The sequence below is a fragment of the Malurus melanocephalus genome, unplaced genomic scaffold, assembly GCF_030028575.1.
Source record: "Malurus melanocephalus ecotype Western Australia unplaced genomic scaffold, MMel_1.1 scaffold_835, whole genome shotgun sequence".
NCBI lineage: Eukaryota > Metazoa > Chordata > Aves > Passeriformes > Maluridae > Malurus > Malurus melanocephalus.
In genome coordinates this window covers 48,938-66,082 of record NW_026624067.1, presented here as the reverse complement: position 1 = coordinate 66,082, position 17,145 = coordinate 48,938, and the positions used below count along the sequence as shown (strand labels likewise).

Below are 17,145 nucleotides of genomic sequence, written 5' to 3'. Positions count from 1 at the left end.
ATAACTGGATGGTACATGTCCATACTCCTCCTTTACAGACAGGCTGCAGATCAAAAACCCAGCACATGGTGCCTTACTAATATTTATTTCCAAGCTCTCTCTCCATCACTGCAGTGCACTTGTGCTCTTTCTGAAGGTCAGCTCAAGTGCCTGGCACTGAAATCCATTTAGGAAAACAACCCAGCAACAGCCAACAACTCCCCTGAAGCGAAAAACAAAACRCTACAGAAGAACTTATCCTGACCCTCACAGCCACAGCAGTCATGTCACATTTAAAGTTTCATACATCTATTCAGGAATATGAGGCACAGTCTTTTTAGCCGAGTTAATTTATATTTTGAGCTTTTTTTAAGGGTCCTAAAACATAGCACCAGATCAGTTTCCTTACAGCAACTATTTTATACAAAATAACTTGCTTCTACTTAACACAGCACATCAGATGTCCTACACCATCAGTTTTCTTCACAAACATTTGTATTTTATGGAATTCCTGTTCTCTGTTTACCACCCTCCTTCTACCAAAAACACCAATGGCAAGAGCAGAAGCTGCACAGCAGACTCCATGAAGAGCACCTTGCACCACACCACAGCCTCATGAGCCAGCTCCAGAACTCTCAAACCATCTGCAGACATTGGTACACCTCATCTCTGCAGCATGCACCCCTTTCCCTTCATTCCTTTGTGAGGGACAATTCTCCCTGAGGAACAACCCACAACGATTTATCATTCCAGCACGTGAGTTCAATCTCCCTAMACCTTTCCATCTCACTGTAGCCTGTGACTCACCTTCAGGTGGAGAACTAAATGGAGTTTATTATGCAGCCTTTTATTCCTCTAGTACTCTATTTATAGCCTTAGAATACCTGTTTACTGTATYTTAGCTCTGTCATCTTTACCTTTTTCTATCCCAAGAAAGTTTGCTCCTTGGCCACATGATAACGTACCTGAGCAATGACAGGATCATTTCTGTAAAAGTAACATTTMAGAGGGCAGTAACAGCACTCTAACAAAGATATGGTACAGGGAAGGATCTTAGATATCACTGAAGTTCATTCTTCTCTACATGATCAAAACTTTAACCAAAAGAGTTAATTTCCTTCAGGACACAATGAAGGAGTGGGAAAAAAACCAAAAAAAAGCTAAATTAAAAGATGAAAAAAGGACTGTCACTGTGCTTTCTAACCAGCAGGCTTCCACACAGCACAGATGCTCAGAACTGTGCAGGGAAGCAGCACAAGACAGCCAAGGTTACTGCAGAAGCTGGAGCAACTGCTCAGGAGTTTRGGCTGGAATGTAAATGTTCACTTTGAAGCAGCCATTTGGTTTAATTGTTAGATTTTGAAGAGGGGGAGAGCAACAGACATTTAAAGTAGTTCCCATTCACTGTTATTTACAATTTCCTCTTGTRACTCAGTAAGAGGGAGATTTCAACACACTTCATACTGCAATATTTGCATTTTTAYTGCAGAGGCCCTATTCCCAAAGTGATACCAACCTCATTTTTATCAACAGGGCCTCTGCCAAAAAAAAAACCAGCCAAATAATTCTTTACCAACCCATCTGATTGCAGAAGAAAAGGAAGACAAGCTCAGATTCAGACATACTTGCAATAATATTCTATTCCCTTTGTTCTCATGCAGACAAATGATGTAATTAATGTATRGCGTAAATAAGATTCCATTTAAAAAAAAAAAGGACCAGGAAATTAAATTTCTCACAGTAGCTTTCTCATCTAAATCATTACATTCTGTTTTCATTTGCACCTCCTCTGCCAGAAGAAAACACGAYGCTGAGAACATACATCCCTTTGGAGAGAATCCCCACACTCAAGGACGTACAGTTTGAGAAATAGTCATCTTACTGGGTAACTTCTAGACATGAGTTAACAATAACTTMCACTCACTTCCATCCAAACTGAGTTTTTGAGCTCTATGTCAGSAATGAGCACTCCCCTCCCTTGATTTAGGCCATGCTATTTTTGCTCTTGGGACTTGGTGCATTGTCCCTTTTGACTCACCATGCACTTTTCTGTACAAAGCAAGCAGCAAGCTCAGGGAAGCCCAATTCCTGCCCCAGGAAAGAAATTGTTCTAACACATGTTAAAAACAAACAAACAAACAAACAAACAAAAAAGATAAAGACTGAATAATCCTCCCCAATACAGTCATAGTGCTCTAGTGCCAGGACACCAAGAAAGAGACTTGCACTTTTATGCTTCCAGCCATAAGGAGCATTACAGAAGACACATTCTGCCAACCTTAAAAATACACAGATCCCTCACTCAGCACCCATTCAGGAGCACAAAGAAGCAGAGAACTTCTACTGCCTCTCATGAAAGATGGTAGAGGTTTAGGSCCCACTGGGGAAAATAAACTGTGAAAATCATACTATGCAGAAAAGTTAAATTAAACACTACTAGACAAGATCACACATATTAACCAGTTCATGACCTCATTTACAGCCTGTTGATTCAGCTTGATGAAAACCTCTGGCTGTGCAATGCTCATTGTTACAGRAAGAGGCAGCTCACACACTGCCTTTCAGCAATCTCTCTCCATTTGTGCACCAYCAAGGTGTTCCCAGCTTCTCTCACCAGAATTACCTCTTTGCTGACTCAGGTACCTGAGGTTATTGACTGCACACAATGGAGGCTTCTGGAACATGATCCAAGTCATAACTCATCCTCTTTATGGAACACTCCAGTGCTCATTTGCATGATTACAGATCCCTTGTGTCCATTTCGTATTATTACTCACAGTTTCCTGCACATTAGTCTAAAAACGAGAACTTTGCACATCAAAGAGTTTGTAACATTTCTTAATAAGGCYACATGAACTCTCGGAGTGCCAGAAAATAAGAGCCCAATTGCTTGGATTCTACCAGGAAATTCATTTAGGGCACTCTACCTTTCCTTTCTCCCATATCCTGTGAGGGTAAAGGGTCCATGATTTGCAAAGCAACTTGCTGGGAAGCAGCAAGTCATGAGTCACAGATTCCATCAAAACACCCAGCTCTTCTGCCCCAGTGAGGGATCAATTCACTGTGAGTTAGTCACAGCACTTCAGCCAAATCCTTCACTGTCCTCATTTCAGTTTACTCAGACAACTCTCAGGCCACAACATCCAAGTACCAGCAACACAGGACACACTTCTCAAAGACTGTATTTGGGATGGCAGAAGTATTAGAGCAACAACTGGCACCTTTACTTTCATTGGGTCTAATTCTCAGGATAAGCAACTGCCAGACTGGTTACACTACARTTTACACAGAGATTTCATAAATTGTCAATGTCTAAATCATCTATCTCAGAAATGGATAATTTTTAAAAGATATATTTTTACATATCTGCCCTCCAGAAAATGCTGGAAAACTAGTTCAAACTGAGAAAGCACATATCTAAACATACTTGCACATAAGGAAATTGGTATTTATTCAGTCATGGCTCAGAACATGTCTGTTCTCTGTAAACAGAAACCAGAAATCCTGCTACCAACATCTGCACATCTCAGACAAAATAATGCCAACAAAACAATTTTTTCATTACTGGGGTACTGCCATCAASAGCTGTTTCTTCAATTTTTAAATGCATAACAGATTGGGCACTCTAAGTATAAATAATCCAAGAAACTGAGTTCTTTACAGAGATTTGCAGTATTGCCTGAACAAATAAAATGGACTTTTGATTTTAGTTCTGCCATATGATTCAGAGGCTCTTTCTAAATCATTAAGACAAGCTACCATGCTGTTATGAGACTGCTATTCAGAGTCAAAAATTTTATGCACCTGCTTTCAAGAAGGCTGTTAGAGGCTCCTTTTTAAAAAAAAGTAGCAATGTAGGTTGCCAAAAAGAGACACCAGCTTTATCCAGAAAAGTTACCTGAAGCTACCTGAAAGTATCCATATGCTAAGAAAGCTGCTTAGTAAAAGCATACAACACTAACGGAGCAGTATAGGAATCTTCATTCCTGAGCCAGAAAATGAAAAAAAGGCTGTGCTGGATTTTGAACATGGAACACTCTCTACCTCCTCCTGTGTCCTACCAACTGCAGCATACACTGCATTTTATCCAAAAAGAGAATGAGAAGACGTAACAAGCAATTATTTTAAGAAATAAAGACCAAGTCCATGTCATCAAATTGCACTTGATTAAAAATAGCTACAGTTTAAAATTAAATAGTGACACGCAGAAAATAGTTCTACTACCCATTTATCTAAGTGCTGCTGGCAGGASACAGACAGAAGACATGGGACACCAAAGCCAGAGATGCTGAAGCTAAGCAGGACCCCATCTTTGTGTGCATTAACTGCATTTACACATTTACTTCTGCATCCTCTCCTCTCAATTTTACAAAATTTGTTTCTGTAATTGTCACAACAGTAATGAACCAGTCTTCTCCTCACACTGAAGCTTCACTTGGCATTTCTTACTGTGTCTGTACCAGAGTGCAGTACCTTTCCGCTTAAGAGGCAACATAAAAAAGCAACCCCAATAAARGATCTTCTACTTATAGCATGAGACYTTAAAGAAAAGTGGGCAGACCAAAGCATGCTATCAGCAAACACACAGGGCAGGAAGTTCAGCAGGTTTCTCCTCCCTCAAGCCCCCCTCAAAAAGGGAGCATTCATAATAAGCAGCTCATACCTAGCAAGTGATGCGACCAAGAGATTAAAGTATTAACCACAGTTCAAGAAACTGTCATTACAAACAGGGTTGTGAAAGATGACACAACTTCCACATATTCCAAATATTTAAATACTTCTCTTACTTTTTTTTTTTCCCTGAGAGTATCTTTTTATTTTTTGTAATGACAAAGAATACAGTTTAAGATAGAAAACGGMTCTATTTTTACTCTTGAGTAAGAAAACCCTGTATTTAGTGCAATTCTGTGCCTCACTCATGACAGTGACTTACATTCCAAGCCTGACTGATTATAGGTTAAGCTCATGACTCTTTCCATCTAGCTCAGAGTATTTACCAGTTAGCACAAACAGCACTGCTTTGCCCTTCTTCACAGGAGGAAATTACGTGGCTTCAACTGTTTCCATCTTCTTCACCAAGAGGACAAAAAAAGAAATATCCCTTTTCTCAGAGCTACTCTACAGTCCAGAAGAAAACAAGAGAAGTCTGGCAGTAAGTKCTAATCTACCCTACACAGAGGTTACACCAATTCTAACCAGAAATTTATCTCTGCTGTTTACACTATTCTGTGCATATTCAGTTAAATTTCATGCAGGTGAACTTGTGGTTGAGCAGTTAYCAGGACTGAGTATTTTCCTTTGCTCAAGCAGATAAGGGCTGTTTCATGGAAAGATATGAAAAGGAAAAGTTGTTTCAGAGAACAAATTGCATTCCAGAAGCTTTTATTATACTCCCAGTACTGCTAACTGGAAGGGGAATCACACTGGAACACGCATAATTTCACTTGATATATTTAAACATAAAAGACACCTCTGGTAAGCCCCAGTTCTGAGCAAATTTCCAACGCTGTCTCYTTAGTTCCAGGAAAAGGTTCACTATATAAAGATTGGTAGAGTTTATTAATTTTTAGGGCTCTCTAATCAAATTGTTCCTTGAGCATCTGCCTGAGATAGATGCACCCAATTTCCTCAGCTGCTGGAAGTCTTTATATAGCTCTATATATAGCACTACAAGATACTGTCTTGTAGAAGAAATTCAGTGATTGTTTGATATTGCAAAGCTGCCGCTGCATTTGCTGATAGTGTTTCCTAACTGYAAGTACGAACAGAGGATTTTTTTCCTAAATAAAGCAGATTAGCACGTTGAAACACATCCATGGTGAACTGTTGTTTAAATCATATGCTGGCAGTTAATTTCTCTCAATGTATCTTCAAAGAAGCTTAATTCCCCAAACTGGTGGAAAAGTACTTTGTTTTCCTTACAAATCCAATTTATATATTTTGATACATCATCATAATTAATGTTATACTGTAAAGTGATGCAACTAAATCTATATAAAATGTCATGGAKGCATGTAAATTGATTTAGCCCAGCTTCACCCTGACACAGCTTAAAAAACCCCCAAMAAYCAAGGAAATTAAACACAGCAACTTYATTTTAAAAGTAMCAGCAAAGTTCTGTCACTAAAAATTGTCTGAAAATCTTTTAAAATGAGCAACTTGTTTGACAATTTAGAAGCTCTTCTTGCTCAGCAACTACCAGATGGAGAAATAGAAGTGCATACACGCAATGTCATAAAAGCAMGAAGTAAAAGAACTGCTGAGTGATTGTGCACCAGCACAAAAACACCCCTTGCACAAGGAGCACAAAGTCAGATTCCACTGGTTKAGTACCAAAATAACATCCAGGTGGGAAATTCTTTGGTAACAATACCCACCCTATCTGAAGTGGCTTTTATTGGTGTATCCCAACACACTTCAGCAAGGACAAGATTATCAAAGGCCTCTAAAGAGGGGTTTTGTCACAGCTGGAAATCACTGCCATCTTGAAAATCTACTGCATAAATGTTAGTTCTGTATTAGAACCTGAGCTAATAAAGTTATTCCTAAAAATTACGTGTGTGCACACAAATGCACGAGAGAGCCAGTTGTAGGTACAGGCCACCACAGTCCTGTGTCACATTCACCAGCCCCTCTGTCCTCTCCCATAGACAAAGGAAAAGGGAGCAGTGACACCAATGTTTTGTACCACAAGTACATTGTCATACCACCATGAGTACAGTGGAGCCTTAACAAAGAAAGCTGCACACATTTTCAGTGCAGTAAATGATTTCCAGACAACAGGTATCTAATACACTAAAAAAAGAGAAGTCCATGCCAACATTTATACAGTCAGGATTAAAGTCAGGGCTTGTTACTTCAAAAGCCCTCAATTYTCAAACTACTTAAGTAGTGTGTTTCCTTTAGCTGACTGCAGTGCATCTTTATCTTCCAAAACCATCTACAAGGAAGAAACACTAYAGAGTGAGAAAATTATATGCTAGCCCCTTCTCTCCAAGTTAGGCAGCACTCAGGCAGATGCTCACCAGAGATCAACCTCACCAGCCTGAACCCAATCCCTAATTTACCCTGTGTGCAGATGAATCACATTCTCACCCCGACAGCAGGTCCCAGAACACCAATCCTTTCATCTCCTAAAAGCAGACATCCAGCATTCCAGAGCTAGACTTGCAGGCCAAGGCTCACACCTCAGCTGCCTGAATTTAACTAGTAATTCTGTCCATCTATGTGCAGCACAAGGACTGGTTACCTGCTCGAATCCACTCACAGCACAGAGATGGCTCATAAGGCTGTAAACTAAAGAGCCAAATCTGTACAGCRGTGAAAGCTAAACTTCTGGAAATGTGCTTAGACCAAACCAGACCACCTCTTCCCTAGTCTCTTGTTTAATGGTTACTGTATTTCTTGTCTGTTCCTCATCAGTCAAACACAGCCCAAAGTTACCGTGCTCTTCTTTCAGGACATCCATTGTGTTTTCTAACACCAAGTTCACTCTGTTTACTTRTAAAGCTAAATAACAACAATCAGTAAAAACCCTGGACAGGATTTCTTTGCTACTAACATAAACTATCCCTTAGGCAGAACTGTAATGAATGTATTATCATGCTGTTCATTGTAATCAATATATTAACATGCTATTACTAAATTCTTAAAATTCTTTTAGCAAGCGAAAGAGTATTCAGTAGTGTTTTCTCAGGAATAGATCTATACTCACCCACATAATGCATATTAAGGGCCAAGTACTTGTACTGGAAGAGAGGGTTGTTGTGCAGGCTACTTCTTTGGATCTGCTGGAAGAATGAGCTGACATCCCATCTGTACAAGACATCCAACAGCATGATGCTMGGGACCCTCAGGGCCACGTTTAATACTGCCTCCAACTTCTCCTTTGCAGCCATTCTCTTCCCTTTCTGTGAATTGGCAGCAGACTGTAAATAGCACAAGAGAGAGAAGAGTAATCAGATCAATCCCACTGTACAAACAGCCATTAGGCTTTGTGATCGTATGAATGGGGCTTCCTGTGTGGCCACAAACGAGTGAATGAATCAACTGAGTTAAATTCAAATCCACACAGGACAGCTTCTATTTTTGCTATATAAAGGTCAATTTGCTAGCAGTTTTTCCATGGTGACACTGTAAAATGGGGGGAGGGCAGGTTAATGACATGAAAATAGTCCAAGGGTGTGCACTATTCTTATTTGCACTAATTCAGCATCCAAATGCTCAGCTAAAAGACCCAATRTAGTAAGTAATACATAGACATTTACATGATCAGCATTAGAATGCAAATACTCTGTATGCTTTAGAAATGAAACACCAACAAAATTCAGACACTACAACCATCTAGCACTATTTCTGTCTCTCAAATTAAATAATCACTAATTAAGAGAGTTCTTTAAACATTTTAGTTTTGCTTCCTCAATGTAAATTGAAGTAAATCATTTTCAAATACCTAAGCTTTAAAAAAAWTCATTTATAGCCTTTATTAACCTCTACAAATTTATCTATTTATGGAATTTGAGAGCTGTGTGTTTTGAAGATTAGAACCAATCACGCAACTATTCCACTCATGCCTATGTAATTCAACACAAGGAATCATACAAACAAAAGACCATATCCTGAATACTAGAAGGYAATTTGATGGCTGATGCAAAACAATGAAGGGCACTGTTCTTTTAAAACAGCTGGTCCACAACAGCATCTCAAAAGTTACCAACAGAACCATTTTAAAGAGCAAAAGTATCAGTTTCCGCATCACGTCAGCTAAGACTGACCGTTGTTCCTAAATGAAATGTGCTGCTTTTACCATTCACCACCTGCCCATCCCAGGGACATGATTCACTGCAGGCTACATTAGAAAAGTGCAGTTGAAAATGGGGATGATCCAGCAAGTTTTTATCCACAAGAAGCCACTCAAAGTAAAATCACCTGCAGCACAATCAGCCCCCCAACGAGGTCAGATTTAAGAAAAGGCTCCCAATCCCAATTATTAGGGAGACAATTGAAAAGTACTGCACCCTGAGCAAAGAAACAGAAAAATCTGCACTTTATTTTAAATAAAATGACACAGGACTTTATTCATCTTGTCCTTGYGTAAGTTATAAAAGTTTTTGCAGCTGTGAAAGCTTTATACCTAAAGCCAACACAGAAGTYCAGCATGAAGTGAAACCATGCAAATATATGAAAAAACCCCAACTCAAAAGAACAAAAAACCCCAAGAGCTCTCACTTACTCACACGCCTCATATGAGATTTTATTTGTGTTTCTATGGCCTAGATGACACTGCACACTGTTCATGTCATACCTTCACCCACACTCACACTTCTCAAGGCATGATGACATAAAATTAATTCAGCTCAAGAAGTCAGGACAGATTAAAACTGAGATATGGCTCAATAAACCACAGGTTGCAGGGCTGTTGCTTGCCATTGTCTAGCCCACAGTCTAATTTTTGAAATTATGTAAATGCTGGGCACTTTTTACAGAGCTCTTGCAACAGCTCTACAAACCCCAAGGGGAACCCATCCTTCCCCTMGCACAGGAAGTGCCTTCCAAGCACATCGGGCATTCCACACAACACCAACATTTCACAGAGCTGCCCAAAACAAATKAAAAGATCAGCCACAGGAATACAAATATTTAGAATGAACAACCAAAACTACCAACCAAGCAGCTACTACAGAATTGGAGTATTCAATGTTTTGTGTGAATAGAAGACGGAGTTTAAAGGGATGGCACCRTAGCGATAGAAGTCAGGAGTTTCACAGGTTGTATATAAAGAGCTATAAAAAACAGCAGCTTAAAAAAATCGTATCAGAGTATTTTAAATGTCCCAGAATTTTCAAAAGTCTATGGGTTTGCCAAGTTCATAAATTTTATTAAAACTGTGAAATTAAGCTGCCTCCTGTTTTTTTCAGTAGGTTCCTTTTCCAAGCAGATCAGAACCCAGGGATAGGGATGAGCAGGGACTGAAAGGTTTTCTTTTTGTCATAAAAATACCCATGTAAAGTAACAAGTGCCTGATATCAAATTACATTCTCAAAACTGTCAAACCTTCTTCAGTCATCAACAACAACTGAACATGTATGACAAGAAAGTAACTTTCACTTCAGCTTTAACTTTCCTTAACTCCAAAACCAGAATTCCATGGACAACTTCTCTAATACTGAAAGTTAATTTGAGGGTCAGCACATCCAAATTAACCTGAAAAATTCTGCCTCCCAAACTCACACACGGATACTTGAGACTTAGCAAACTAAAAAGTAAACCATTTGAATTATTTATGAAAACAATTAGATTTCAAATGCTGCTAAAACAAAAGCAAAMCAATCTTTGAAAACCACATCATGTAACAACGGAAGTGCTGTGAGGAGCAGCCACTGTAACTCCACAGCATCTCTGTCCCTGTCTGACAAAAACACCCAATACTAATAAGAAACCCTTTAAAATTAACTCCACTAGAAATGCGGATGTGTTAAATAAAGCCTCAGTTGTAATGGCTGCCAAGTTCTAACAGAACGAAACAGAGGCAAGCAAAGTCCATTGCTCTAAGCTCATTATATTGTAAAGAGCTCTCACAATACATTATTTTGATTGGTGTAAAAACAAACAAAAAAACSATCACAACATTAAACCTCTAAAACCTTCAGATAAATGATGATGACAAGAGTTTCTGGGTGCTCAGGCGTTGGAAAAAAAAAATAGGTCACTTGTTCAAAGCCAAAAAATAGACTGGGTAGTCACTTGTTTGTGTTTCAAATTTTTTTTCCCATGATTTCAAGTATCTCCCTGTTCCAAATGAGAGTAAGAAAAGGAACAGTCTCAAGGAGGCTGTCATGGTTTAACCCCAGTCAGGAGCTAATACCACATAGCCACTCACTCACCATCACCCCTCCCAGCAGGACAGAGAGGAGAACTGAAAAAAGGGAAACACCTTGGGTTGGGATAAGAATAGCTTAATAAATAAAATAAAACTGAATACTGCTAATGCTAATAACTGTGGTGAAAGGCAGATAACAACCACAACAATAAAAAAAAAGAACTAACAAAAAAAAAAACCTATACAGAAAAAGAGAAGACTAAAACCCAAGAGAAACAGGGGACACAATCCAGTTGCTCACCACCCACTCACTGATGCCCATCCAGTCCCTGAGCAGCCATCAGTGTCTCTCAGCCCGGTTTATACCTTGGGCATGAGGTTCTGTGCTATGGAATATCCCTTTGCCCAGTTTCCCCAGCTCCYTSTGCACCTGCTCACTGTCAGAGCACAGGAAACTGAAAAATCCTTGATTTAGAGTGAGCACTGCTTGGCACCAGCTAAACCATTGGTGTGCTATCAACATTACTCTCATACTAAAAACACAGAAAATTAATTCTATCCCAGCAAAAGCCAGGATCAAGAACATCACACTTCACTTCTTCACTTGAGCTATTTGGCCAAAASCAACTTTTTAAAAATTTCCCATCATAAGTGACTCTTCACAGAACATGTATTGTTCATTTTTGTTTTCTAACAATTATTTTTCAAAAATCCTTCCCTCACCTGGCACACCCATTTTRTCAAAAGCATATTCCTGGTTACCTTTAAAGAAAACAGCAGAGCTATCAAAAATCAATAAAAAAAAATAAAAAAGGGAAAAAGACTCCTTCAAGTTTGTCCCAGTTCATTCCATCATCAGAACAGACCATCTTGAGTGTGATCACACAGCACACACTCTCTCAAAGATAACACACATTTTCCCTTTCACAGAATTTTCTTTCTGAAGTTTTGTCACAACATAAAATTTTGCCATTTTAGCTGAAGCTGTGAATTCTGCCACTTAAACCAGTGTAACTGTTGCTTCTTCGCCAACATAAATATAAATCTATCACATCACAGACAGAAAATATGCCCTGATAAAGCAGTACAAGAGGCCACAAAAATCTGCATCCATTTATCCAAACAGGTACAAAATTACATTAACAGAGACSAGCTTTCCATTTAAGAAAACATTAATCAGAAAGTTACTTAATAGTTACAGAAATAAACTGGAATATCTGCAAATGTAAGAGTTATTCCAAGACTATTGCCTCCAAAAATCACCACGGAAAGAGACAGTAATTCCAGCCAAGATCAGAACCTCAAAACCAGACTTGATCCTGCAACATTCAGCCTCACATCTGTGAACAAGATGCTCATTCTCCTACAGCATCACAGCCTAAAATACTTGACAAGATTGACTAAAATCCAAAAGACACAATTTCAACTTCTGTTTCCCACATCTATGAAATTGTAGTTACTCTGGATACTTCTGTTAGCATGCAGATTCAGAACTGTACTTTAATTTCCACGTTAGATTACTTTTCAGTAACATATTCTGAAACTAAAAATATCACCAGGAAAACCTTTTATTTTTCTGTCAGGCAAACTTTGCTAAACAGACTTTGAAGAGGGGGAAAAAAAATTTAAATATAAACCCAAACCTAACACAAAATATACAGCTCCTATCTGTAGCTGTAGAAAAGTTCAGCATCACAGTTCAAAAACTAAAATTAGACCCATCAGCTGGGTTGTACTTCAGAGCCCCTTCTTTATACCTGAGAAGCAAAAAGAATTTGAATTAAAGAAGAATCCCATTCTTCAAAGACTAAGATTATCATCAGTCTGRGAGGAAGAAAACAAAGAGAAGCAAAGGGAAGGAACAGGACAGAAAGGTTTATCAAACATGCACTTAGAAAAGAATCTCCCTGTGTGATTCCGCAGAAAAAAAAATAACAAAACAAATGTAGAACTGAGAGTATGTGAGTCACCAATCCATCAAAAGAGCTCCTTCCCTTGCAGACAGTGGCAAAGAAGGGAAAAGACTCTCTTGCTCCCATACAATTTAAATTGGCTAATAAGGACAGGACAGCACTCAAAGATTTCTGCTGAGAAGRCCAGATCCAGCGAGAYAGYGAGTGCCGGAATAAAGTCCTGGAAYGCTGCAGACGTGCACAGCAACACCRTCACTGCTCCCAGTAATGCTCAGTTCTTGTAGATCACTGGAGCAGTTCAGTAATTTCAAATAACCAGAGTATTTAGCCTTCAATTTAAAGGTTTAGAGAGAGTTGGCCAGCAAACAGACAGCTCGATCTTGCTGCGTAAGCAGTTAAAAAGAACAAACAAAATCTTTTTTCTCTCGTTTTTTCCCCCCTTTTTCTCATCAGGTCTAATAAAATGGATTGTTATACAGCTGCTGCAGTAGTGTGCCTGAAAAATGGTATTTCTACCTAMAAAATACAGTAATTCCTAAATTCCTACTCAACCAAGACTCATTCAATTGTCAACTGTGGCACAGCTAAGGCAAACCATTCCAAACAAATACAGCACTGTATTTTGCAAAAGCAAATGTTACTGCAAAATAAATTAGGTCAAATTCTTCTCTGTTCACAGGGACTTCAGTGAACATGAATTYACATTAAAGGCATATTAAAAATGGACAAAAATCGCTAGAGAAGGTTAATTGCAGAGAATAAAAAGATAATCTATATTTCCAACTTTCATTAATTCTAGCAAGTTTTATATTAGAGGAAAGAAARCCAATCCAGGAGCTGTGAGGATAAAGTTTTCTTTAAAGATTTATTTCTCAAGTACATTTATACACTACRAACAGTTTCATCCCACTCTCAATTATATAGCAAGAGCATTATATTATTTATAGGCAGCCTGTAAAACATCCTGTGGCTTTTATTTTTCATAATGAGCAGGTAAGACAAAGGAACTGAACTCAGGGACTAACACGTGTTAACAAAGATTAACAAATCCAGCAGGTATGCAGCAAAATCCTTCCTTCTGTGGAGTCCTAYGGGATCTGCCTGCACACGATCAGTTCAAACCCAGTCACACTAAGAGGGGGTGATTGGTTTTGAGATCACAGCTTAGTTGGGCACCTGAAAGACAAGAACCTAATTCATTAAAATTAAAATATAATTAAAAATATCTTTAATTAAAGTCTTCAGAAGAAAATCCAGACTGACTCAACAAACTAAACTGCTCCGAGGCCCTTTCTGGCTCCCCCGTTCCTCGCCAGTTGAAGGTTTGGTTTATTAACCAGTTATTCAGCACTTTTTTTTGCCATCACAGCCGTGTTTGCAAGCCCACACCTACAAGCCTGCCTAACCACATTTGTATCAGCACATTCTGAGAAAATCTGGGCAGCAATCCCAAAGTGCCTCTGCAGAGRAGAGAATACCCAGAGGACCTGCACACCGAGCATTAATGAGAGCCTGAGATGATGCAGTGACAACCCACCCTGAAGAGCTGGATCACAGGAACACCAGACACACAGGCAAAGCTRCCCTGCCCCATCAATCTCACAAAAAAAACCCTGCAACCCAAATGTGTTACCAGGATGAAGCTACACAACGGGATGAAATATATTTCATCCTCCACAGTTGCTCAGACTGTTTTAAGCCATTTCAGACAGTTTTAAGCCATTTCAGACACAGACTATGTTTAGAACCTGCAGTGCCAATAACTAGTTACCAGACTGGTAAGAAGTTAAAATAGAAAATAAGACTTTCAAGATTTCTCTAGGTCAGCACTGATAAAGTTTCCATCGCTGCTGCTGCCTTATCTGTTTTCTGAATCATGTAAATAAAGCTTCCAGGCCTGTGAAATAGGCAGCTCAGCTTCCTGCAGCACCAGACTTGCCTGACAGAAATAACAAATGCACAGTGGAATTACCCAAAAAAGTTCCTTTTAAAACACGCTCAAACGCAAGACATGCAACCAAAGAATTCTTACAGAAAAACTCCTCAAGATGAAGTACCCACTTCTGAGTGTTCCTCCCAAGTATGAGACTAATTACAGAGCAGCAGGGCCTCTCTGAAATGAGAGGAGATGCTGCAAGGGCAGGGAAACGAGCACAAATGCCTGAATCACACTTAAGGATAGGACTTAAATACACACTTAAAAAGYAAAACGATGGTGAACTGTCCACTCTAACCACATCAAACACTGCCAGGTGTATTTGGAGCTAAAAATGGATTCAGAAGAGTAAATCGCCACACGGGTCCAGAGGAGAGGAAGAGAAGCCATCTGCACTGTTTGAAGAGGAGGACACTGACCCAAGTTTAGCAAACAGCTCAGAGAAGGTTTGTGCGAGGGCAACAATGAAACACGAAKCAGGCTCACGGAGTTTTCCAGGACACACCCATTTGTTCAGAGCTCACCGGCATGATGCGCCTTTCTGCATCTGCACCAAGGGCTCCAGCTGCCCAACCCGACTGAGATACCCATCTCATCCCATCTTCTCCAAAGWGGAATTCCCCAGTATTTCTTCCAAGGAATGCTGCTCAGTTCATTTCTCCATCAGAATCAAGTGGCTCTAACATCACTAGCTCCACAAAACTGATATAAACAAGGTGAATCCTTGTTTTCGATGAGCAGCAATTTAATATTGGTCTGTAAGATTTTTTATGGTCTTTCCATGTAATGGTGGTCGCAAAGACAACTATTTCCTAATGCTAGTGAATTCAMCAATTAATAAAATCCKTYAGCAATATTATGACTTRAAAACCAGAGCTGATTGTAACAGTTTTTAAAGCTCACTAGTAACAAAATAGATACAGTTTCTCATGGCCTCCCTCGTATTCAAGATAACCGGCAAAAAAAAAAGGCCAAGGTTACAGATTAACCGAAGTCACAGGGTCCAATAGCTTAGAGCCCCCACCTAAATAAAATACTTTTTTCAACATTTAAATCTATCTTCATTAACCTACAAGAGTGATCAAAAAGAATTAATAATTATATCCTCCTTCTCCTCCCAAGTTTTATCTCCCCACACATATTACAAACACAGGACAAACCCTAACTGAAATATACATAAAAGTATCCAAGTCCGAAACACAAGTTAACAGAAACTCTTGTACTAAAAACTGCATAAAGAATGAATACCGCAACACCTACGGATTAAAAAAAACCAGTTGTCTGAATGAGATCACAAATGGCTAATATTTATGAGTCAAACATATTACCGAGATCTCGCTTTTCTTTGGTGTATCTTGCCCATAGTTTCTAATATTCTCCTTTGTTTACTGATACTTGCGTGCATTACATACAAAAAAAAACAAACAAAAAACAAAAAAACCCCAACATATTTTTTTCATTTTATTCCTCCAATAATATCATTTATGCACCAGGACCCACACACACACCCAAAAAGGCAGCACAACCAGAAGGTAAGAATCCCTGTAAGAGCTCCATCTGTCACAAGTATACTTGGTACGCAGAACTACTCTCAGAGCACAGAAGAAAAACGAAAATTCTCATCACAAACCTTATTTTAAAAGGCTACAGAAGGTCTCATAAAACCGACTGACATGACATAAGTAGGGAAGATGGAAAGAGCCCTGTTCTCCACGCCACGGGCAGGCTGCTCCTTACATAAGCATGACCATATGCTCCAGGGCCCGTCTCCAGGAGAGGTGCCCTGCTCCGCTCCGTGTCTCAGCCGTGACGGCAGCGGGCCGGGGGATGCACAGCCGGCTGCGGGCACCGGAGGCACAGCCCGACCCCAGCGAGGGTACAGCCCGACCCCAGCGAGGGTACAGCCCGAACCCAAGCAGGGCGGGCAGCACCGCAGCCCCCCGGCCAAGCCAGCGGCTCCGTCAAAACTGCAGCGGCCCGCAGCTCATCCCCGGGGCCAGCACGGGCAGGCGGCGGCCGCGGCCCCCCGCTACCCCACTCCCCGACAGGACACTTAGTTCCTGCCCGGCGCAACTCCCGCGCTCACCGCCGGCGCCGCGGACAGCCCCGCGCATCCTGCCCGGCCCCGCTGAACTCCAGTAACCCCGGCGGCTCCGGCGCCGGCGGAGGAGGGGAGCGGGGAGGGGAAGGGGGGCGGAGGGCGGGGAGGAGCGGGGGGGCGCTGCGCGAAGGGAAGGCCGGGGAGCCCCGGCACCGAGGCGGACACACGCGGGAGTGGCGGGCGGGGGGCGCCGCGGGGGCGCGCGCGCGTGCCTGAGGCGACGCGTGCGGGAATCACCTGAGCCCGCGGGGTCGCCGCCGCCTCCTCCTCCTCCTCCTCCTCCTCTCGCTGCCGCTCCCCGGTGGCGCGGCGGTGGCTCCGCGCTTCTCACACCGACGGCGGCGGCGGCGGCGGTTCGGTGCCTGGCGGCAGAGCGGCTCCTCGAGGCACCATGGCC

General features: G+C 40.8%; 1 protein-coding gene across 7 annotated transcripts in view; it reads right to left on the bottom strand.

The window, feature by feature from the left end:
- RNF145 (ring finger protein 145) overlaps nucleotides 1–17,145 on the bottom strand; it is a 51,642-nt gene that overhangs the window by 27,462 nt on the left and 7,035 nt on the right. For 4 of the 7 annotated variants that reach the window (XM_057385500.1, XM_057385501.1, XM_057385505.1 and 1 more), the window contains one exon: nucleotides 7,694–7,907. In XM_057385500.1, coding sequence (XP_057241483.1) covers nucleotides 7,694–7,877 — 184 coding nt within the window. In that variant the 5' untranslated portion in view covers nucleotides 7,878–7,907. Of the gene's footprint in view, nucleotides 1–7,693; nucleotides 7,908–16,277; nucleotides 16,663–16,733; nucleotides 16,826–16,985; nucleotides 17,140–17,145 lie in introns of those variants that run through there. The other 3 variants (XM_057385498.1, XM_057385506.1, XM_057385504.1) reach the window with 3 other exon arrangements.